The sequence below is a fragment of the Pogona vitticeps genome, chromosome 2 (assembly GCF_051106095.1).
Source record: "Pogona vitticeps strain Pit_001003342236 chromosome 2, PviZW2.1, whole genome shotgun sequence".
NCBI lineage: Eukaryota > Metazoa > Chordata > Lepidosauria > Squamata > Agamidae > Pogona > Pogona vitticeps.
Window position 1 is genome coordinate 245,481,771 of NC_135784.1, and position 24,225 is coordinate 245,505,995.

Consider the following 24,225-nt stretch of genomic DNA (forward strand, 5'->3'; position numbering starts at 1 on the left):
TTGCAATAATGATAGAACTGTTAAGTTTACCATTTTTATAAACATGATAATATTGATGGGCAACAGGCTGCAACCCCACAGGATTGCTTCATGTGCAGTTGAACATCTGTGATCCCCTGTGTCTTACTACAGGTCATTATGTCCTCTAAAACCTGTTCCTGAAACTTTGGGTAAACACCTTAAGAAGATTTGCAGTGGAAAAGCAGAACTGACACTCTTTTCCACCGCCATCCGAATGGAGTGTTTTCCATTTGCACATTAGGCAGTTTGGGTCCCATACAAAATAAATAACCATTTAAAAATCTTGCGAAAAATCTGTCATAGCAAGACAAATTACACCTTTTTTCTGTTGATAAAATCTTTTTACCAGTTCTAAGATGGCATTAGCAAGTGGACATTGGATTAGGAAAGAAGTGACTGGGGAACCTCCAAATCCTAGGTATGTCATCCTTATAGAGCTGATGAGCTTTTGTCTTGCATAATGTTTGTATTTTAACAACATGTAATATAAAAATACTCATTACATTGTTATATTTGTTTATTTTCTAGAGAACACCAGCTATTTTTTTGCACAACCACAAAACATAGCTATAAACAGGATATGCTTCACATAAGATATATACTAAGTTTCACATTATTTAGTCTGTTCTGAGTAAAAGTCTGTCAGTATGGCCATGTTATTTTCACATATAATAGCTTAAATATTTTCTGCCAGCTCTGTTTAAGAGATTGTAAATTTTACCTTAAAAGTGGTTGTTGTGTTTTGTTTTATTTATTTATTTATTTATTTATTTATTTATTTATTTATTTATTTATTTATTTATTTATTTATTTATTTATTTATTTATTTATTTACTGTACAGCTGTTTTGAAAAACGATGTGAAAGACCACATCTGTTCTACATATATAGTGTGCATGTGTTTTGTAATATCTGTGCAATGATAATCTCTATCCTGGCAGAATGCATTTATGCCAGTGCACATTTAACAATGATCTTGTCCTCAAGGGACGTGTTGGCGCTGTGGGCTAAACCGCAGAAGCCGGTGCTGCAGGGTCAGAAGACCAGCAGTCGTAAGATTGAATCCACGCGACAGAGTGAGCTCTCGTCACTTTGTCCAAGCTCCTCGCCAACCTAGCAGTTCGAAAGCATGTAAATGCGAGTAGATAAATAGGTACCACCTCGGTGGGAAGGTAAAAACGGCGTTCCCTAGTCACGCTGGCCACGTGACAACGGAAACTGTCTTCAGACAAGCGCTGGCTCTACGGCTTGAAAACGGGATGGACACCACCCCCTAGAGTTGGAAATGAATGGACTAAAAATGTCAGGGGGAACCTTTATCTTTACCTTCACCTGTCCTCACCCAGCAAATATAACCCTGGAATCACTCCTAAACCCTACTCAGTAGTCATCCAGCTGATTGTTATCACAATCACAACTAGCCTCTTCCCTCTGTTGCTTTCTCCATCTGGAGAGTAATGTGTCTGAAGATGAGGGACTCCTGTTCTCATGTAAACTCTAGGTTTTGCTCAAACATATTGCCTTCATGAGATCAGGACTTGTTTCTCTTCAGACATGTTTTCCTTGTGGACATACTTTCTAAGTATGCTGGTAACAACTGGCTTGATGACAACTGAACAGGGCTCTAAAGTTCTTTTTTTCTAACCCCCTTTCTGTGTTTGGTAGCATAAGCCTTCCATGAGAAAACATAACAGTTCTGGAGGAAAAGTAGAATGAGGATCAAAGTATCTGTTAAAGGAAATGCATATTTCCTCCTAACCAGTTGCCCCTCCCACAACAGGATTTTCTCTGAGAAAATGCCTTAGACTTTAGACTTGCTAATTAAGGCTGTGTCTACCTTCCAGTCACAAAACAAAGTCACAAAACAAAGCCCACCAAATGCAAGATAACTAATCAAAATCACAAGCCTGTTCTACCATTAGGTAGAGTGAGATGGCAGCCTCAAGCAGCAGATTATGGGTCTCATGAAAGAGCAGGAAACTGATAGTTATTTAATTCGTTATAAAATTTCATAGGCCACCACTGACCAGTACAGCCAGAAGCAAAAGCCACAGGCTTGTAATGAAATGGAAAAGCAACCTAAGATGGCCAGTGTAAAAGAGGACAGGGCTTCTGTAGTTGTAATAGTAGTGTAGAAAAGTAAATTTTAGCAAATATAACTTGTATACTGTAATGAAATTCCTGCATTTACAGAGATACTAAAACTGCTAGGGCACTATTTTTCCTTCTCGCATCAGGTCATCTTAACAATTCCAAAGGAGCACATAGAAATAATGCTTCCCCCATTTTCATACAGCTCCTCCTCCTTGTTCTTCTAATGGGGGGGGCACTTTGAGGTCTGTGTGTTTTCCTCTACTACGTAGCAACATTCATGTTTCCAAATTTAGAAACAAAACCAATAAATGAAATGTAAAGATTGCTAAGCACTCCTGTGCATCTACACCAAGATGTACCGTAAGTCACATTTGATTTAATGGGCCTCAGTCCTTCACAAGCAAGTACAGTACATATTGAAATGGGCACAATTTCCTTTAATTTATTATTTTTGATATCAAAGGCAAAACTGATGAACTTCTAATGGAGGGCACTGAAGTCATTCTATTTTGGTGAAACAAGGCAGTGCTTCTGGCACAAATGCTACCATCCTTCATAATCTGTGTTCTGTATTATTGCTTCTGAGTGGGTGCCAACTAGAGAAGGCAGGGCTGGGAGGTGGGTGCTGGACACATGTTTGTCTGGGAAACGAACTGGTACAAACCGCTAAGTGGTTCATGTCCATCTGTAGTAACAATCCATTGGATAATTTTATAATAGAAGCTACAGTACTATTGGGACTAGAAATTGGATTTAACTCGACCTTGTGGTGTATTAAAAGAGCTATATTAATTCACACAAAGTTTCAGAGCCAGAGTGGTGTAATGGATGGGATGTCAGATTCATGAGACCTGGATTCAAATCCCTGTTTGGCCATTGAAACTCGCTGGCCATTCATTGAACATCTCACAAACCTTGAAAACCCTATCATGTTAGACTAATTATCAGAAATCACTACTAATACCTATAGTAGAGAGGCCAGAATCAAGTGTGGGTGAAAAAAGTCACTGCTATTTCAATATCCTAAATTACTCACCATTATATCATGTTGTGCTTTAGACATGGGCATGCACTTGCGATTGCAGGAAATATTGCATTTATATTTGGAGGATGTGCCTTTCATAACACTGCTGTAAGTACCAGCCATTTCATGTATTTTCCCTTGTTAATTTAATTACTATTCAACCTTTTGTTGTTGTAACATAAGTGCCATGCCTTAGATACTGCTGTTTGTTTTTCCACTGTGTAAAAGTATTTACTTAAGAATTACTGCATTCCAGTTATTGTCTACTAATGTGCACCTGAAAGACATTGCCATTTTTCTTTGCATAACTATTCAGCTATTATATTTTTGTAGTAGTCACTTGAGATAGCTTAAACTTGAATTTTATTTTAAAAGCTTTCCCTATCTAGATGATAGTACTGATGCCATGTAAATAAAAATATCAACTTCAATCTCTCTCTTTCTCTCTCTCTCTCTTTCCCCCAGGATGATCAGCCAACATATTTCAATGACTTCTACATGTTGACAAGTGAGATGCTATTAATCTTTTCTTGCAGGCAGCTTGTTCCTGGGTTTATTCCTCCCTTTAGAGTTGTACATAATTCACTATAATGGGGCCAGTCATTTGTAATGCAAAAAAGGGGCTATCACCATAAAACTGAGGAAGCACATTCTAAACCAAACAGAGAATAACAGGCAGTCCTGTAGCATCTTAAAGACCAAATCATTGCAGCATGACAGGACTCTTGGTTGGTTTTGATGCAACAGACGAACACAAACACTGCTACCTGTTCGGAACTGTTTTTGATACAGAGAATAAGACTAGAGTGACTTGAGATTATTTTGTGTGTGTGGCCACATGGCTATTTTTCTTCACCCATCCTGGTTTGATTTTAAACGATCAGCAAGAGTGGCATGAATTAGAATACACCACAACATAAATTTATGGAATTCAAAAAGGGAGGTCTATATCCAACACTGGATGTTAGTGGGCTAATGAAGAAGTACAAAACCTGAGTGCTCTTTTTGTAGATATGAAAACACCTACTACTATTAATTATTCTTCACAGCCATTTCCATAAATTTTCCCCAAATGATAAATTTCAGCTATCAGTTAATTTATTTGAGGGTTTTTAAAAAATATATATTTATTCTATTTGGTTGTTTTCATATACTGCATCTCATTATGAAATGACATAGAAGGTTTTATAAATTCTATTAAATAAGGAAATAAATTCAGAAGGAGATATGGTGATGCCACCTACTGATTTTATGCAAGGTTAATTATATGTGTATATTGTTTCAGACACATGCTTCTGTCAAATAAATGTGGTTCAGACTTTTCCCTGCTAATTTAAATCCTCCCATAAATTGTGCAAAACTACCAATGTTCATACTTGAGGTATTTCCTGCAGAAATTCAGTTTGTATTGCATCCTCAAGTTAGTCTTTAAAGTGCCTCAATATTTTTTCTCTCTCCTTTTGTTTGCTTGTTTGTTTTTGTCTGATGTGCCTCTCAGAGCTCAGGAGAAAAATCCTTATGGTGGAATATAGTTCCCAGCATCCAACAGCTGATGCATGGCCAAGAGCCAGACTAGCTGTAGGATTCTGGGAGTTGTTGTACAGATAAGTAGTCTTTCCAAAGTCTTCCAAAAACTTTCTTGGTGTACAGAGGAACTGACTGCAGTGATAATGTCACTTCCTGTTGTCTAAAATGAGATGAACCTACCTGCCAGACAGACCTGACAATTTGAGTATTTCCCCAAAATATTAGATATTTAATCCAATATTTTTTTCAAAGTAGCACAATAAAAGGAATACATGGAATGGTAAAACTTCAATATACAAAGAAAAGCAGTGATAGTAACAATAAGAACTAACCACATATGACCAAACTGCTATGGGTTTGGAAATTTTCATTAATTTACCAATACCAGTCCTTGAATTTGTCCGATGTAGGTGTGGGTCCATACCCCACAATAAATATTCAAAATATTCTCATTTTCAGTTACACCTGCTGATTTGACTTGGGAAAGAATACCACAGGATGGACATATTCCTTCTTCAAGACAAGGACACTCACTTTGGTAAGGAAGCACTTTGGCAAGACAAATATTTTATAGAATACATAAATTACTAATTCTGCTTTGGAGGTAAGGTACAAGAAGGGATAGACATAGTTTGGGTGATCTTCTCAAGGGAAAATTATTGTGAATCTGGAAGTGAGGTTGAGGGAACCTGCGAAGGGGACCTCAAGTAAGCCATCACTCTGCCTCATTCACTGAATATTTTGACAGTTTCATTTGGCATCATCATGCTCCACTTAAGACCATTGATTTCCCAGGGTTCCTTCCAACTTTTTCCTTACTGTTCACTGCCCTCTAATTGCATGCATGAGGTCCCTTTGTCAGGCCAGGGATTCTGGTGTCTAAACATACCCCTAAGAGACCTACAGAATTATATAGGGGAAAATAATTACAGCTGAAGTTTATCCCCAAAAAGGGTCAATGCCAGAATGAAATCAGACAATCAATTCCAAAATTCATCCAATATCAAGGTATACATATTTTCATATTTGCAGTGCTTCCAGGCAATCTCAGCTTGTCTAATTCTACAAGCTTTATTTTGTTGCCCAGATTTGCATTTTTTGTTAGATTCCTCTATCTGCACAGCAGAAGTGCAAGGATTCAGATAGCAGAAGAGCTTCAAGTTCCCCAGCTTAGTCCATCAGCTGTCACTTACAGTACAATCTCAGTAACTCACTCTGAGATATTAGTAGGAGAAAGAATAAAATATTGTATTAATTATAATTGAACAGATCTAACAGCAAACTCACAAACATGACTGCTTTCAGCAACAAACTTCAACAGACTCGACAGAGAGAGAGAGAGAGAGAGAGAGAGGAAAAACTCTCAGCGGAGAAGGAGGGCTGTCTTTGAAATCAGAAGCAGGAGGGAACAATTGGTTAGTACTGGGCATCACAGTTATTTTTAGTAGCAATTATTTTTATATTTATTATATTAAATATGGTGTCCACAATGCTGTTTTATCTTAATCCTCTTGGCCCACAGATAAATTTAATCTGAACCAGAATTCCGGGCAACCTAATGTTCTTAGTCATTTCTGTATCCCTTTGGGTGTTTTTTTTCCTTTTATGCCGGCAAACCATCTCCTCCAGAACAGCCGTTCTCACTTGTTTTTCTCTGCTCCTTCACATCCATTTTTGAGGATTGATGTCAGCCCTTTTGACCCGAGCATTAGCCTGGCTCAAAGAGGCCTGAGTGAGGCGAACACGCAGTGCACGCTGGGAATGCTGATGCCCAAGACTGTGGCAGGATTGAACAGTTGCTTCTGCTGCTGTAGTACCATCTTTCTCTCCACTTGAGTCTCCCACTCTTCTGGGTGTGACAATGGCAGCACAGTGAAGGGAGAAGGGACCTAGGAGAGGAGATGCCTCGAGGCCCGGTCTGAATCATGGAGGAGGAGGGCAAGAGGGGCAAAAAGGTGAGGGAGGAGAACCAGGGGACATTGGGGAGTTTGAGGGGGAGGGAAACCTCACTGAGGGGGGCTTTTTTGTGGGGAAGGAGACATGAAGGGAAGGTTGTTTCCATGCCCCAAACAGTAAATTAACTCAAAGTGTATTGACTTTTCCCCTCAAATTTTATCTGGTAGAGGCAGATTTACAACCTCCCTCATTAGGTATTAAACATTAATATATTAGGTTAGAATTATATTATGAACATAATCTATTTTAATGTGTTTACCCCATTAAAATGTAGGGTTGTGGTTTTTTTTTTTTTGGCAAATGTGGCAGTGGGATCACATGTTACTTGGCTATTATAAAAGGAGGTTCCAACTTGGAAAACACTGGCTTAGGAGGAATAAAGACTTGTTGCACCAGAGTCCTGGAACACCTGGATATTATCATGGCAAGGTCCTGGAATGCCAGACTATTGAAGCTCCAAGATATTGGAACAACCAAAAGTTGAAGCTGTAGGACCTGCAAACTATATCTACACATTGCAACATAAACAGTTCTGCTGTCAAGATTGTTATTGTACAGTAGCCTTGCTTGGCTGGAGAGCTGACTAATTGTTTTGAAATGACTGCAGTAAACTATTATTCAAGCCTTAATTTTAAAAGCACATTTTTCAGGGCTAGTTCTTATATACCCCCTTTATTACAGTGGTGCCTCGTATAACGAGCGCCCCGTTTAACGAAGAAATCGCATAGCGATGGCTTTTTTGCCATCGCTTTTGCGATCGCACTACGATCTTACCTATGGGGAAAAATCGCTTTGCGATTTTTCCCCATAGGCACCATTTTCCCCCAGCTGAGCGGCGGGAGCTTTGAAACCCTGCCGCTCAGCTGGGGGAAAATGTGGGCAGTGGACTGCGTACTCGGAAGGACCCAGAAGCCACCGTCCCCTGCGGACAATTCCCTTCCGAGCTCTCAAAGGGCCCCCTCCGATATTGGAGAAAGCCCTTTGAGAGCTCGGAAGGCTCTCAGCGGCGGCGGGGGAAGGGTATGGGGGTGTCGAAGGCTTCCAGGCCTTTGCCTGGAAGGCTTCCGGACACCCATCCTGTCCCCGCAGCCGGCAGCCTCCCCGCGCCGCCTCCCCCGGCTGTTCTCAGACACCTAGGTGTCCGAGAACGGCTGGGAAAGCGGCGCGGGGAGGCTTCAAGCATCGGGGACAGGGTGGGGGGGATCAGGAAGGCTTGAAGCCTACCCGCGCCGCTTACCCAGGCCGTTTTCGGACTTCTGGAAGTCCGAAAACGGCCTGGGTAAGCGGCGCGGGTAGGCTTCAAGCCTTCCCGATCCCCCCACCCTGTCTCCGATGCCGGTAGCCTCCCCGCGCCGCCTACCCAGGCTGTTCTCGGACACCTAGGTGTCTGAGAATGGCCGGGGTAGGCAGCGCAAGGAGGCTTTAAGCGGCGGGGACAGGGGGGGATTGGGAAGGCTTGAAGCCTACCCGCGCCGCTTACCCAGGCCGTTCTCGGACTTCCAGAAGTCCGAAAATGGCCTGGGTAAGCGGCGCGGGGAGGCTTCAAGCCTTCCCGATCCCCCCCACCCTGTCCCCGATGCCGGTAGCCTCCCCACGCCGCCTACCTCAGCCGTTCTCGAATGCCTGGAAGTCCGAGAACGGCTGGGGAAAGCGACACGGGGAGGCTTGAAGCAGCGGCTGCAGGATGGGGGGGTGTCCGCACCCAGACTCCCCCCACGGCTTGGATCCAAGCCGTGGGGGGAGACTGGGAGGGTGGTGGGATTGGGATGCCTTTCAGGCATCCCAGGCTTGGATCCCACCCGCCGCCAGTTACCCTTGGGTAACCGGCGGCGGGTGGGATCCAAGCCCGGGATGCCTGAAAGGCATTCCAATCCCACCACCCTCCCCCCGCGGCTTGGATCCGAGCCGCGGCGGCTACCCCAGCCATGGCCGGACTCTAGGGAGTCCGGCCATGGCTGAGGTAGCCGCCATGGGTCAGATCCAAGCCGCGGGGGGAGGGAGAAAACCGGATAATCCATTTCAATTGGAACGGATTAACCGGTTTTCAATGCATTCCTATGGGAAATGGTGCTTCACATAACAATGTTTTCACATAACGCTTTTTTTTTGAACCAATTAACATCGTTATGTGAGGTACCACTGTATTTTAACACTCTATACATGTACAAATTAAAACCCTGATACCTCCACTTTCAAAAGTTCTTAATTTTAAAACAGCTACAGCTTATATGAGTACACCAACCAATCAAACAGAAAAACATGGAGTTGTAGAAGGTAATGATATTCAGTGAAAAAGTCAGTCTAGTGTAAGGCTAGGCTGACTTTGCAGCCCTCAAAACTATTTGATAGTTCCCTCCCTTTTGACTTTTTGGGTCAAAAGTTTCTGTCCCTTGTTTTCTAAAAAAACAAGCAAACAAGCAAACAATTTTTGCTCCTGGAGGTTTTACACTATCATCTCTGGCATGGCTTCTCTAAGTCCCTCCCTCCCAAAAATCTAAAAAATGAAAATGAAAATGCCTGTCCACATACTTCCTGTGTTTCCCCCCCCCCCCAAAAGGGTGCTAAAAATGTCTATGTATAGGAGTTATGCAGCCCACAGGGGAATCTAGGAGCAGAAATTTGGCTCCCAGGTGCACAGAGGTTGCCCTTCCTGGTCTGAGGTGTAGACTTCCATGTGCAATTCTGTACCACCTTCCTTAAAACATTAACAAGGTTGCCAATGACTATTAGAACATCAGCATATCAATAATCAATGAGAACTGTGAGAGTATTTAGACAGATATTTGTCTCACATTTTGGTACACTTCAGGAACAGCTTGGTTCATTGTTTTTTTTCCTGGTGATCATATGATGTAACTGCTGGAGTGAACCAGACCATCCACAGAGCCTCCCTTCCCACATCTTTCTGAGGCTTCTGCTTTTTTGGTGCAGGAAAAATGTCTCTGGCGTGATCCATTTCCAGGCCATGTGAATGCTGGGAATGAACCAAAAGCGAGCCTCCCAGCATCTGTTTTGAATTTCCAATAATCCAGAAATTCAAAATAGAAAGAGCTGGACCAAATAGGGCCACTTGAGCTCTGATATGCCATTTGGATGTGAGGATCACTCTAAATGGCATATTCCCCTTCCACCTAGTCCCAAGCAACCCTATCATGCCCATACCAGCCTGCTCTAAAATGAACAGCATAGACAAGCCCCACAGAACAACATTTATCAGTTTTTAATGGCCATGCTGGCTGGAAGATTCTGAGACTTAAAATTCCTGGGGGAACATTACATTTCCAAACTCTTGTCTGGAAGTACGATGAGTTTCATTAAAACTTTACACCTGCCCAGTTAAATGTGCATAGACTCCAGCTGCACATCTTTATATTCACCATGGGGTGGCTCACAGGGATAGAACTTCACAAACTCAGGAAAAGAGGATCAAGTCACCATGTCCCCATTTTACACAACATACATCACTCACTGTGTCCACCCTCGTATGCATATTTAACTGAACCCATATGTTAAACAGTTCAATTCCCTAAAAACGTCTTTCACATTGCCTCTGATTTATGCTGCTACCTTCCATGCAGGCAGTGGCCCTTATGGATACCACTTTAGTTATATATCAATTTTGTAAAACAAGAGCAACAGCAAAGGCTAGGGGAAGGAAATAATAAAGAGAGACACAGAAGTCTGTTTGCATTGTCAGTTGCAATTAAGGCACCAAGTCCAACACAAAGAAATAATAGTTAACTGCTGTTTAAAGAAGGAAATATACAATACATTAAAAAAAACCTGAGCCTGATTTAGAAGTCTGGTACAGTATTCTCCATTCACAGACAGGGCACTGAATATGTAACTGTAGATCAATGCAGTAGTGCCTACGATTGGACTTAGGCATTCAGGTTTTGGGCTCTCATGGCTAAATCTAACCTGTAGTTTGTTGCAATGTTGATGAAAGAGGTGCTGGAAGAGACCCCTAAAACAGGTAGCCAGCGATGTGCACCAGTTGCGGTAAGGAGGAAAGAAGCAGATAAATAGTCCCACACGTTTCCCCCTCTCATTTTTCCCCATCTACATTGAGACGGTTAGGCTTCCTTTCACCTTTTCTCTCTCTGAGATCACTTCCAACTTCTTCCTAATTCCACTCTAGTATAACAAGTTTAAAAGATCTTTCCTCATATACTGTCCTTCTTTGGACTTTCTAGATAATCAACGGTAGGTATTTACTGCTGTATAATAAAAGGATCTTCACTATTTTCAACAACAAACATTGCAGTGCTTTAGCTCTAGAGCTGAAAAGTGTCAAAATGTAATTCCCGTGACACAGGTGTGATGCTTGGAATCTAGCAGCATAGTAAGGAGGTGAGGAAGCAGTTGTATCAGGTCTATAAAGGGGCTTGTATGTGCAATTTTAATAAGTACATACAGTATCTTTGTAATATATAGATATTGAAATATTCTGAAAATCAACTATTTACTTTTTTCTAAGGAAGAATAAATGAATCCTTTTCTCTTCTTCAAAAGCCAGTTATGGCTTTTGACTATATGACTGCCTCTACAATAGATTCATTTCCTTGCACAATTAAAAAATATATAGGAAAAACATTTCTTAACTGGGCAATATTTCACTTATGGATATTCTAGCACTGGGCAATTTATTTATTTTTCTTCCATTTAAAGTTTTAAAAACTTTTTTTTTACAATTTTTGGTTGTTTCTTGGTTTGAGTGTTTGAAAATCAAATGCATATCTTTGCCAGCTTCATCATGGCACAAATGAGAATGTGTAAAGTTTTACAAACATTTGTGAGCTGACAGCTGTCAACGCCACATAGAGAATTTCACACCATCCTGTCACGATGTGAAATTTTGAATATGTAGAGTGTTAAAATAATTAAGAAAAGTGTAGAACAAGCAGAAATGGAAATATACATAGTATTTTTAAAATGAGGTTTGAACTGCAGTTTACTAAAAGCCACTGCAAAACAATTAGACAGCTCTCCAGCTGTGTCTAGAAGCAAGGTCACTATATAATAACATTCCTGTCAGTTGAACATGTTTACAAATGAGACCCGTAAGCAAAGGAGTGGGTCAAAAGTGTATTCCAATAACAGTTTTTTAATATATAAAGTATTAACATGACAGATCCAAGGTTTTTCAGATCCTGTGATTTGCTTTGCTGTATTTTACTAGACCCCTGTAAGTTTTGACCTACTGAAATCTATAGGCTCTGAAAAAAATGATGCTTATCACCATGGAGGCAGCTTGTCAGATTCTGATTTGCAGGAGCTATAAGATTAGAAGTAGTACATGTGATAAAAATTTTGATTATCAAAATGTCCTGGTGATTCAGGATCCTGTAGTTATAAGCCTAGCAGAAGGGAAGATCCAAACTGGTTTGGCTGGGTGAACACTTAGAATAATTTTCTATGTGTCATTTATAATATGCTTACAGGCTTTGCTCAAAGTTATAATGCTTTTTATTTTGAAATTATGTGTTTTAGAGTTGTATTCTCTGCTTTTTCAATGTGCCTTTCGAGGTTATAAGCTCTTGCATTTTAGAAATGTAACTGAAACATTCTTTTTACATATTTTTATTGTATTTTTTCTGCTCCTGTGTTTTGGATTGAATTCTGACTTAAGTATTTGCCTGTAAGTTAACTTTAGTTTGCATATATTTTTAAGCATCTGTCCCTACAGATTTTTCCATAGCTGCAAGCCTTTTATAATTTTATAACAACTTTGAAGGGGTTTTATTTTGTGCTTATGGAACATAGAAGCAAAGTAGATAAATAAAGCTTGTATAATTCGACAATCTGATGTTGCCTGGAATTATTGCAAGAATGAAAAAACTTTGACACCCAAATGAATTTTGATATGATTGGAAATGATTGTCTGATTTCATTAACTCTTTTGAGGGATAAATACCAGCTGTGATTAACACGGGCTTCTGATTTTTCCCTAGTGGTCTATAAAGTTCTGCAGAGCTGTTAGGAAAATGTTCAGGCATCAGACTCTCTGACCTGACAATCTCCTCCAAAAGGTTCACTGATCCCAAAAACAACAGTGTGTTTCTCTTTACATGAATGCTTACATTTGTATCTTTAGATAGATGATTTATTGGAACATACGTTTTGTTTTATCCAACAGAATGTCTCCTACTATTGAAAAATGTATTAGGGTGTGATCATGCAGGGAAATAAATTGCATTCCATATCTCTTGTGGAGTTGTCCAGGGTGATCTGTTTCCTAGCAATCACATGATGTGTAGGAAAATGTGCTCTAGCCTGACTCCAATCAGAGCTCATGCTGGAGCTATAGGGCTATTAATTTTTGGGACCAGACTGGAGGAATTCCCTGACAGATTGAAGGGCTGCTTTAAGGGGATTTCTCCATTTACGTGAATCTTTCTGATATGTTCAGGTGCACACCTTTCCAGCTGTCTAACTACACCCTTAATGCACATACCCTTAACACAGGTACATACATGGAGAGGGAAAGAGAGAGAGAGAGAACGAGGACTCAGGAGACCTAGTCTTGAATAACTATGACAGAATGCCATGGTCAGACTAGACATCCCAGCAGGAGATTCTGGAAGCTGTCATTGAAAAAAAAATTCTGTATTGTAAATAGCTCCCCATGGCAGTTCTCACTGCATCATCAGTTCCCTAAAGCAGACTGTGTGATCTTCATCACACCACTGCAAACATATCTTGGGGTGGGAGTTTGCACTAACATAGAGGAATGACCCTTATCCATGAAGTAAACAACTACACACTGAAATATCTCACCAGGCCTTGACATCTGCCACTTCCAGTTGTCAAAACTGGATTCCATTGATAAATCAGCCCTATTTATTATTTGCCGCTGTTCATCAGCTGTTTTTTCTAGTATGGGAAATATTAAAGGCACAGAGATGCAAGTGAAGTAAAAAGTAATAATTGCTATCTAAGACTCTTAGGAAAGAATAAACAGGACATTCCTAGTAAAACAACAAACTACTAAAACGACATAACAAAACATTCCAAAATAGTAAAAGCAAGTAGGCTGGTGGCAGCTCAGGCAGCACCCATGGCAAGCGCAGTCTCTGCCTTGTTCTGTTGATCTGCATCAGTGTGTTGTGTCTCTGGGTCAGGGAAAAGCAATTAACCCTTTTGCAGAGCCTTACCAAGAGGAGAGACAGAACTCATTGGCTCTAAAGTAGGTCATACATCCAGGTGAGGTCCACTTCAGTTAAGACAAGCATGTTAACTTCGTAATGGCTGGAATGTAGATCCCGCCATATCCCAACACCTAGGATAAGATTTAATGTCAATGGCTTCTGGCTGATCTTGCTTCTTTTGAGTCACATTTAGGACTTTTTAATGGGGAGAGGTAAGGATAGACCTGGAGTGGAGAATATATTTTATCCTCCAGATGTTTTGGAGTTACGTTCTGAAACATCTGGAGGGGCAAAGGTTTACTGGATTCATTTATAGTACTTTTTGGTATACTGATTAATTTACTCAATTCACTGCAAATTGTTGATAATCAAATATGTTGTTATTGTATTTTTATTGAAAAGCCAGAAGTGGAGCACTTGTGGGATTTTTGCCTTAGGAACCACTATAATTAATGTGCTCATTTTTTTGGAGTGGGATATTTGCTGTCCTGTGTCATGCCTTGGGACAGCCCGGTGCAGATCATATACATCTCCCAACTGTCTTCCTTACTGCTCCATCTCCCAGCTGACTAAGATTTGGAAACAGCTGAAAAGAGCACCCTCTGGCATGTTCTTCAACTGTGTTTGGCTCTATTTGATTGGGCAGCAGGAGAGCATTTACAAAGAAGTCCCATTATGTGATGGCAAACCTATGGCATGCATGCCACAGCTGACACACAGAGTCCTCTCTGTGTGCACACGAGCCATTAGTTGCCATAGAGAAATACTTACCCACCCTCCAATCCCGGATTTTGGCACTCCCCTCTGCTGGTGCAGTGGTCTAGCAGAGGGGTGCAATGGCGACCATTACTGGTCTAACCCAGTGGGGGATTGGAGGACCAGTAAGTATTTCTTTGTTAATACCGCCCATTGGGGGGGGGCAAGCATTTAACCCTTGCAGTGCAGGAGCAGTTATTTTCTCTAAACTAAAACCTCAGCATTCAGGTTTTAATTGCAGTATGGGCACTTTGAAATAAATAAGTTGATTTTGCGTTGCAGTTTGGGCACTCAGGCTCAAAAAGGTTCACCATCACTTCACTACCCTATGCAGCTCTGGAAAGCAGAAAGGATGCCCACTCAATCTATATTGTAGATACAGAAGGACATAAGAGCGTCATAAGGTCCCTTGTGAAACAAAGTGTATATTCTTCTATACCAGATTCTAAGCACTGGGGAAAATATTTAATGTCTCTTTATTAACATTTCAGTTTTGCTTTACAGCATAGTAAAAGGCAAGATATATTTATTTGGAGGTTGTTCAAGCAAGAATGCTGAATGCTGCCTTCCAGGAATCTATACATTTGATCTTGGTGAGTAAAATATATAAAATTAGATTGCCAGGGATTTATAGTTCATTTAGTTAATAGCAAGTCAAAAGGGCTCTCGCTGGTGTTACATAAGTAGCATTTGTTATCTTAATTTATTACTGCTTAGAATCAACCATGTCAGCTTATAACAATGGCATCTGATGATGCCATCCTGGCCTGAAAGTAGCAAACTTGTCTTAGCAGTAGTATCTTTACCTCAACAGTGCTTGGGAATTTAACTAACTTTGGTTACAGCTGTAATCCCTTCGAAAATTATAAATGTTGAACTAAAAAGCTTCGTTCGTTCGTTCGTTCGTTCGTTCGTTTAGTCGTTTAGTCGTGTCCAACTCTTCGTGACCCCATGGACCAGAGCACGCCAGGCCCTCCTATCTTCTACTGCCTCCCGGAGTTGTGTCAAATTCATGTTGGTTGCTTCGCAGACACTGTCCAGCCATCTCATCCTTGGTCGTCCCCTTCTCCTCTTGCCATCACACTTTCCCAACATCAGGGGCTTTTCCAGGGAGTCTTTTCTTCTCATGAGATGGAAAAGGACTGGAGCCTCAGCTTCAGGATCTGTCCTTCCAGTGAGCACTCTTATTAGGCATCTGACTTGTCCTCCATGGTTTATAATATTCTTCTGGTACCTTTATTTTATATTCTGTTCCTGGACAACTGGAGCTAATTTTGCACAGATATATTATGCCATGGTTGAACGTATGAACCATGAATAGCATTTGATTAAGTCTATTGCCATGGAGCTCTGAGGCTTGCTTTCCTGTGGCACCTACAGAAGGTACAGGAATGCAGTGTATTGAAAACAGCTCCTTTTCATATATATCTTCCCTTGGTGAAGGTGATTTGGCTCCTTAGTTAGAGTCCCTGCTGAGAACATTCCAAATCAAAGGCTTACTCAGTGCTGAATGCCAGTTCATAATGCGCCATATTTTAAATCCTACTTCAGACTGATTAGTTCCAGAAGGTAAAACACTTCAGTGCACACAGCCTTATTTTTTTGATAGTTACATGTTTTTTTACAGTAAAAAACAAATACTTTCTGAAGGGCAAATGTTCATTTCCCCAGACCTGTGCTGTGTTCTAAGTGTGGATGGTTTAAAGAGGATTTTAGAGAATCTCTCAGACTCATCCAAATGGCTCTCATTTCAAGAGCATGATTTCAACATTTTTTACCAGCAGTGACTTACAGTATGAGCCTTCCCCAGTTTTTAAGATCTTAAGGGGAGGCGTTTCTCTCAGCTCTGCGATCCTCATAAACACACTTTGTGTGGAAACAAGACCGAGGTTTTTTTGTTGGCCGCTCTCAGGTTGTGAAACTTCTCTCCATGAGAGACCAGGCTGGCTCCCTCTTTGCTGTCATTCTGCCAGCAGGCAAAGACCTTTCTTTTTAAGCAGGCTTTTAATAACTAAATTGCTGCCAGAAAGGAGTTTTAATGGGAGACTAGCTGGATAGCTCTGTGAGTTAGGTGTCTGCCTGCAAAGTCTGAGACTGAGAATTTGATTCCCCAGTATGCATCTTGGGGGGGGGGGGGGGGAAGGCAGCTTCTATAGCCTTGGGCAAGCTGCACAAGAGGCCACGTAGAAAAAGGGAACAGTAAACTACTTCTGAGTACTATACGTATACCTTGTTTCCCCGAAAATAAGACCTAACCTGAAAATAAGCCCTAGTATGATTTTTCAGGGTGCTCATAATATCAGCTCTACTCCAAAAATAAGCCCTAGTTAAGTGAAATCCCGCCCTCCGCCATTCGGCAGCAACCAGAAGAAGATGACATGACTGTATTTAAATAAATGTAGATTGTTGTACATGAAAAAAAAACATCCCCTGAAAATAAGCCCTAATGCATTTTGGAGCAAAAATTAATATAAGACCCTGTCTGATTTTTGGGGAACATGGTACCTAGAAAACCCTGAAAAGGGTTGCCATAAGTCAGGCTTGACTTGATGGCACCTAATTATTATTGGTTTTGTTTTGTTTTTTGAATCTTTTAAATTTATCTTTAAGTTATTTTAAAGTGATTTTATTTAGAACTTGTATTTCCGATCACCATTTATGGGTGTGAAAGCTAGACACTAAGGAAAGCTGATGGGGGGGGGGAAATGATTGGTTTGAAATGTGGTGCTGGAGGAGAGCTTTGTGGATACTTCGGTCATTCAAAAAGACAAACAAGCGGGTCGTAGAGCAAATTCAACCTGAACTATCTCTGGAAATAAAAGGTTGAAACTGAGGTTGTCCTCCTTTGGGCACATCATGCGAAGGCAGGACTGTCTGGAAAAGACAATGATGCTGGGAAAGGTGGAAGGCAGCAGGAAAAGAGAAAGACCAAATATGAAATGGACTGAGTCCCTAAATTGAGTGTACAAGACCTGAGCTGGGCAGTTGAGGATGGGGAATTTTGAAGATTGCTCATTCATAAGGTTGCCATAGGTCAGAGATGAATTGACGGCACATAGCAACAATTATGAATGTGTTTAATTTTTATGTTATAATTTATTTACTTTTGCTTTTAAAATTATGTTTAAGCTATGTTGGGTCACTCTTGGGAGAAAGGTGAGCTGTAAGTTATGCAAATAAATAGATATAAATAAATCTTTAAAATATCCAATTTATGGGAGACATGCAAGGATCTAAAGCACATATCTACTTTATAGAACCTTTTAAAGGTGAACTTTGCGTTGTATTCTAAAGAAGAGGGAGAATAAGGGAGTATATTTCCCTGCCAGCACATTGAGAAACAAGTGGGAACTAATTCACAATTATTTCCTTTTCTTAAGGTTCTTTAACTTGGGAGAAGATAACAACCAATGGTATTGCACCTCAGACTCTCAAACATAGCTCAGCTGTAGTAGGTGAAAACATCTACATATATGGTGGCATACAGTGTGGAAAAGCTGTTGATGACCTCTATGTGTTCAATACAGGTGAGTATTGATGGGCAGTCAAGCCAAAATGATACAACAATGTGGCCTGCATCCAGTAAACAAATACAGTGGTACCTCGCAAGACGATTACCCCTCAAAACGACAAATCCGCATGATGATGAGGTTTTGCGACCGCCATTTTGCTTTGCAAAACGGTGGTTCCTATGGGGGAATTTCGCTGGACAACTATTTGGTCCGTGATTCGTGGACCATTTTTTCACAAGACGACGATCTTTACAGCTGATTGTCGGCTTCACAAAATGGCTTCCCTAGGGGCAATTTTTGCTAGACGATGACGATTTTTCCCTGTTGGAATGCATTAAACGTGTTTCAATGCATTCCAATGGGGAAACGCTTTTCGCAAGACAATGTTTTCACAAGACAGCTATTTCAATGGCACGAATTAACATTGTCTTGCGGGGCACCACTGTACAGATTGAAACATGTAGAGGCTGCCATTTAATTTTTCATTGCTGTCTCACTATGCAGCATATTATCTTTGACTGGAGAAGTTGGGCCTCATTACTTCCTGATATAGTCATTTATTTAATATGCCAAATTTCATATTTGCAGGCTTTTAAATGGTTGGTGTTAGGTGTGTACTTAAGAACGAAAGAAACCACTGTTCCTGTGGGGAAGGACTTTGTTGTGGCTTTGACTGTGGTTTAATGCTCATACAATATGATTAAAAAAAAAATTTAAATCAATTTGAGTAATGAGGTGTTTTCTCACCCCAATGAAAAGTTCAGTGTATTGAGGACTATTATTACAATGCCATGTCTTGTATTCCCTGAACCAACAAGACGTCCATTCTCTTCCCACATGGGGCCAAACTGTTGAAAACCAAAGTACACCACTTCAAATTCCCTGCATCACAGTTTGTCAGGAAACAGAATAGGACTATTTGGGCCTGACATGGTACATTGATAGGAACAAAAAAGTACCTCAGAGGCATAAAAACAATAGGCTTTTGGAATATATTTCTGATCCCTGCAGTTTGCTGGTCTCTTTAAAAGAAAACTATACATGGTGAACAGCTGAAATTTAAGTTATTTAAAAGAGTTCAGATGACAATGCAGAAGAATACAGTATGTCCATTTTCTATTTGGTTTAGAAATGTTCGAATAAACTTTATATGCATGACTCAAGTCACTTTTATATACTGTATAACTGTTCATAACAAAACATGTTATGATGGTTTGTAGCATCATAATGTACTTTTGTCATTGCTATATTTCATTTTATCTTTCAGTATCCCAAAGCTGGACCCCAGTCAAAACATATGGTTTGGCCCCTGGAGCAAGGTTAGTTACTGCTTATTTGTTTGTTTGTTTATGCTCAGTAGGCCAAACTTTTCCCCCATTGTTCAGGATAAGCCTGACCTTAACTATCACTTTTGTCAGTGCTAATCTTTCCCATTGGGAAAAACAGATGTAAATAGTATCAGTGCAAGAAATCAATATTTCCCTCTTTTTCAACTCTGTCCTTTTAGAGTTTTTTTTCCTGCTATTTTCCTCATTGCTTCTAGTGGCTTGATATCTCCCTTCACAGTGCTCGCTCTCTTAATCTACTCTTTTTAGGGATTAAGAAACAGAAATATTAAAATATTATTATGACACAGTCCAACTGCTAACTTCCTCAGTTGCTCTGGAAAAAAGCATACTGTCTCCAAGCTTGCCCTTATAGAATAAATAAACGGATCAATCTAAAATGGATGGATAATGCCAAGTATTGGCTTCTAGGATGAACTCATGAAGCATCAAGGTCTATTGCCAAGAAACAGATATTTTTTTTCCAAAAAAGGCAGGGGGATTTGGAGGCAATAGGGTAAAGACTAAAGAACTTACTAGCAAAGCACAGTCAGGATTACAATGCTAATGTTCCTTCTAGTATTGAGAGCCCTTCAAAGAATGAGACAAGACATTTTTACAGTCACACAATTGCCTGAATGAGTGGTCCTGACAGGGCTGAGACCGTCTGCCAAGGCATATGACTAATGCAAATAAAGAATACAGAAGAAGGACTGAGACAGTTCACGTGTTCCTCTTAATATTTGGCAAATACCCAGTTATGATAGCAAAGTGACTATCCAGCTACTCTTGGATCAGATAGCCAGTCTGGGAACTCTGGCCAGGACTATCTGAAAGAAAACAACACATTTCTAAGCCTTACCATTTTTAACACCTAGCTTGCTTTTAGAAGACAATAACCAAGAGAAAATTAAATGGCTGCTGAAATAATCCAGGCTGCAAAAATAAAACTGTACATTTCTCAGTATTACAAAAATCTTCTGCATTTCTACCTCACTGGATACCAAGCCTTTAATCCAGATGTTCTCCCTTATTTCCAATTATTACTGGATCTGATGGTATTTCTATCCTAATCACTGGCAGGTCAGATATTTAATTGTTCATTATTTATTTAAAATATTTTTACTGCACTTTTCCCTTTAAAAAGGACCCAAGGCAGCTTACATCAGTAACAGACAATGTTTAAAATAGAAAGTATACAAATATTTTAAAAAGAACAAATAAATACCATACTAAAACAGTAAGCAAAATCAACAAGGAAAAATACATTCAAAGCTGCAAGGGACAAACATATATTTTGAAAAGCCTCTCAGGCAGCTTGTCACTCAGGGAAAGCCTGCCTGAAGAGAAAGGTCTTTGTTTGCTTGCGGAATGACAGCAAATATGTCATTTCCAGCCTGGCCTCCCATGGGAGAGAATTCCAGAATCTGGAAGCATTGCCAGAGGAAGCCCTCTCCTATGTTTCTACCAGACCCACTTGTGAAGGTGGTGGTGACAAAGAGAAAGACCTCTCCTGAATATCTTAACACCTGAGCAGGCTCATAAAGGGAGTCATGGTCCTTGAGAAAGCTGGGACCCAAGCCATTTAGGGCTTCATAGGTAAAAGCTCTTATGAATACAGAAATACAAACTCTAAATTGCCATCTCATGCAGTAAAAAGGAACTTATGCACTAAACTGACACATTTTTTTCTATAAAAACAAAGGATAATATAATGGTAACCTGACTGCAACAGATATCTACAATTGTTAAGGAACACTATGAAGAATTGTATGAATCATAAATAACATCAGATACAGATACAAAAAAATTGTAAGCTCATTATCAATTACTCGTCTCTGAAGAGCTTAAGTCCCCAATAACTCTTGGTGAAATAAAAACAGCACTTAAAAATCTAAGAAAAGGGTACAGTGGCTTTGCAGCTGGTTTTTATAAGATATAGAAAGATGATGTTGCCACATACCTTTTTGTGGGAAACTTCTGCCTAAAGGTTGTAGCTTGCATTCTGTTCCAGTGACGTGCACACACTCCTGGCAGGAGCAGCAGCTGCCTCATTCTGCCCTTTCGCTTAGAGGTAGAGCATTAGATCAAAGAGTTTTCTCAGCCAATCCTGGTTACGATTAGGTAACTGGTATCCTATCTGAATCCTCACAACATACTATGTAACTCATGCTAAGTCAATAAAGGGAGCTCTCAGGGCGTTACCTTGAGGCTCCGCTGGCTCGGACATCTGCTTGTCAACCTCCTGCACTTTCTCTGAAGGCTAAGTGCCTTCCTTTGTTCCATGATCACCCACACCTTTTAAAAATGTATAATTGAAAACTAGCTGGAGGGGAGGTATCTGAGTCCTGGAAAATAGCTAGAATCCCAAAATCAGAAAAAGACCCTGATCTTTGCATGTAGGCCAATTATTTTACAAAACCAAAACCAAAACAATATGGCTTTATGCCAAGTAAGCAAATGTCTGATACAATACACAAAGCATATATAACTGTGTTAAAGAAACAAAATGGCAATACTTTCACCTCATGCGCTTGAAGCCTTTGATTGTGTGGAATGAAGGTGATGCATTTATGACCTTATGGAGAAGGTGAATGTGAGAGAAATATTTGCTACAGTTCTTTAAGAAAACCATATGAAGGTGTGCATGCTATTCCATTCTATTAATGGAATAGAATCTGAGATGTTTGAGTTGCATAGAGGGACAAAATAGACTGCAGTGTCATTAATTAAAGTGCCTAGAGGTTTTTGAAGACCTCTGATACCTGAACCATGCATTGGTGGGTTTTTTGTTGTTGTTGTTGCTGTTGTTTTGCCTACATTTGGTAGATTGCAGCCTAGGCATTTGCATTCACTAGCTGAAATCTAGTTGCCTATCATAGTAAGTTGCAACTAGAGTAGGCCCATTGAATCAGTGGGGATTGATGAGTCAATTTGCCTGTACATTCCATTGATTCAGTGGGCTTACTCTGGTTGTGATTTTCTATGCTTACCAACAGGATTTCAGCCACTGATGTCCTGACTAAGGGACATGCAGATGATGTTCTGTTTAATATAATAATATTGGTCACTTTGCCCTTAAAGGTGACTGTCTTTCTGAGAATCACATGAGTTGTGTACAGATCTGAAGGTTGTCAGGATAGTATCAGAGGAAGCTTGTTGGTAAATGTGGACAGATTTTCCTAGGTGCCCTGTTGTAGGTAGGAGGTGCTGGATGAAAACTCCACCACAAATAGAATTGATTATTCATTGTTACTTGAATAATAACTCTGACAGAGAACATTTTTCCCTTGAAAAGATGGTGCTTACTTGACAGAATCAATGATACACAAAAAATATCCTGTATGAAGCTAGTCATTCTCAGCTTACAGATTCTGGTTTGTTTTTTTTTTTGGTGTTGAAAATGTTTCCGATTGAGAACCAAGCAATATGTAATTTTATGCCTTATATGTTTGGGGTACCAGGATTTCAAGATTAACTATAAGTGAACATCAATGGGTATAGTAAAAAGATAAGCAACAATTTTGTTGTTTTCAGTAACAAAGAAATCATGAAGGAAAGCCTTGTGTATATTTTTGAGTGATGCTGATAGATGTAAACTTGTTAGATGAATAAATTAACATAATATTTTAAAAAATTCTAGGCTTTCCTTGCCAATCATACATCCCAGTCTTAAGGTACCCTAAAGACATCTCTAATAGGGCAGATCTACGGCATCAAAATGGACACTGGAGATTTGACAAGTTACAGTGGTCATCTGTGGTTTTTTGAAATATTTATTACAGATAGTTATAAAAAATCTGAAATAACACTTGTTCAGATATCTGCTTTATCAAGATAGATTTAACATTTTCTCAAATATTACCTTCTATCCATATAAGGCTTTGAACTGTCATTCTCACATTTTTTTTCAATGTTATATACGAAGAATATGCTAATGTAGCAAATGATGTGGTGATTTTTTTTAATTAAGCAACTGGTAGAAATATTTAGAACTAGAGATGGGCACAAACTGCTGAATGGGCAGTTTCTGCTAGTTCATCCTTTGGACAAATGTGTTTTTAGTACTTTCCATCCCTGCCTCCTCTGGCAGGCGCCCACTCAGAGGGAACGCCTGGAGGAGGCAGGGCAAGGAAACCAGGACTCTGCCATTTTGGGAAGAGGGGAGCCAATGCAAGATCTCATGATATACAACATTAACACATCTTAACAATAACACTCTTAACAATAATCTATACTTGCCCAGAAACTGTTTTTAAAAGGGAAGTAGCACAGAGCAGCTGACAAGCATATTTGTGGGTAGGAAAACGATCTGGAAAAGTAAAAAATCAGAAACATACCTTTGTCAAATGAAGAAAAAGGTAGAAAGAGGGAGGGAGGGAGGAAAATTTGCTGCCGAGGAGTGGAAGAACTGAAAATTGTGGAATGTAACTTGGTGTGGAGAAAGAACACCCTCATAGCATACATTGGGGAATTTGAAAAAACTATCCACCCAGCACAATATTGAATGAGTAGCTGTGTAGGTACCGATGGCCAAAAAAAAAAAAAAACAAAAACCATGGAATATACTGGTACAAGAGAAGAAACTCATCTCAAAAGGAACAAAAAGTTGCAGAATTTCAAGGGAATGCCTCATATAAAAGAACATAAGAATATAATGTGGATGGGGGGGAGATGAGAAAGGAAACCATGACTCTAACTGATGTAAAGAGGATATCTGGAAGAGCTCTAAGTGGTTTTCACTTGATCAATTGCCTCCAGTGATCCCACCATAAAGTGTGTTAAACCCAGGTTATGAAAACTTACAAAATTATTTTTTGCTCACTTAGAGTACAGAGAAATATTCTTTGCTTATTAATC

General features: G+C 40.0%; 1 protein-coding gene across 3 annotated transcripts in view; it reads left to right on the forward strand.

Annotated features, from left to right (window-relative positions):
* The window catches only part of LOC110080577 (kelch domain-containing protein 3), a 104,723-nt gene that overhangs the window by 11,715 nt on the left and 68,783 nt on the right, over positions 1-24,225 (forward strand). For 2 of the 3 annotated variants that reach the window (XM_078386187.1, XM_020796589.3), the window contains exons 2-8: positions 371-439; positions 3,174-3,246; positions 3,604-3,646; positions 5,125-5,203; positions 15,033-15,121; positions 17,909-18,055; positions 19,308-19,359. In XM_078386187.1, the coding sequence (XP_078242313.1) occupies positions 378-439; positions 3,174-3,246; positions 3,604-3,646; positions 5,125-5,203; positions 15,033-15,121; positions 17,909-18,055; positions 19,308-19,359 (545 nt within the window). In that variant the 5' untranslated portion in view covers positions 371-377. Of the gene's footprint in view, positions 1-370; positions 440-3,173; positions 3,247-3,603; positions 3,647-5,124; positions 5,204-15,019; positions 15,122-17,908; positions 18,056-19,307; positions 19,360-24,225 lie in introns of all 3 variants that reach the window. The other variant, XM_078386188.1, reaches the window with a different exon arrangement.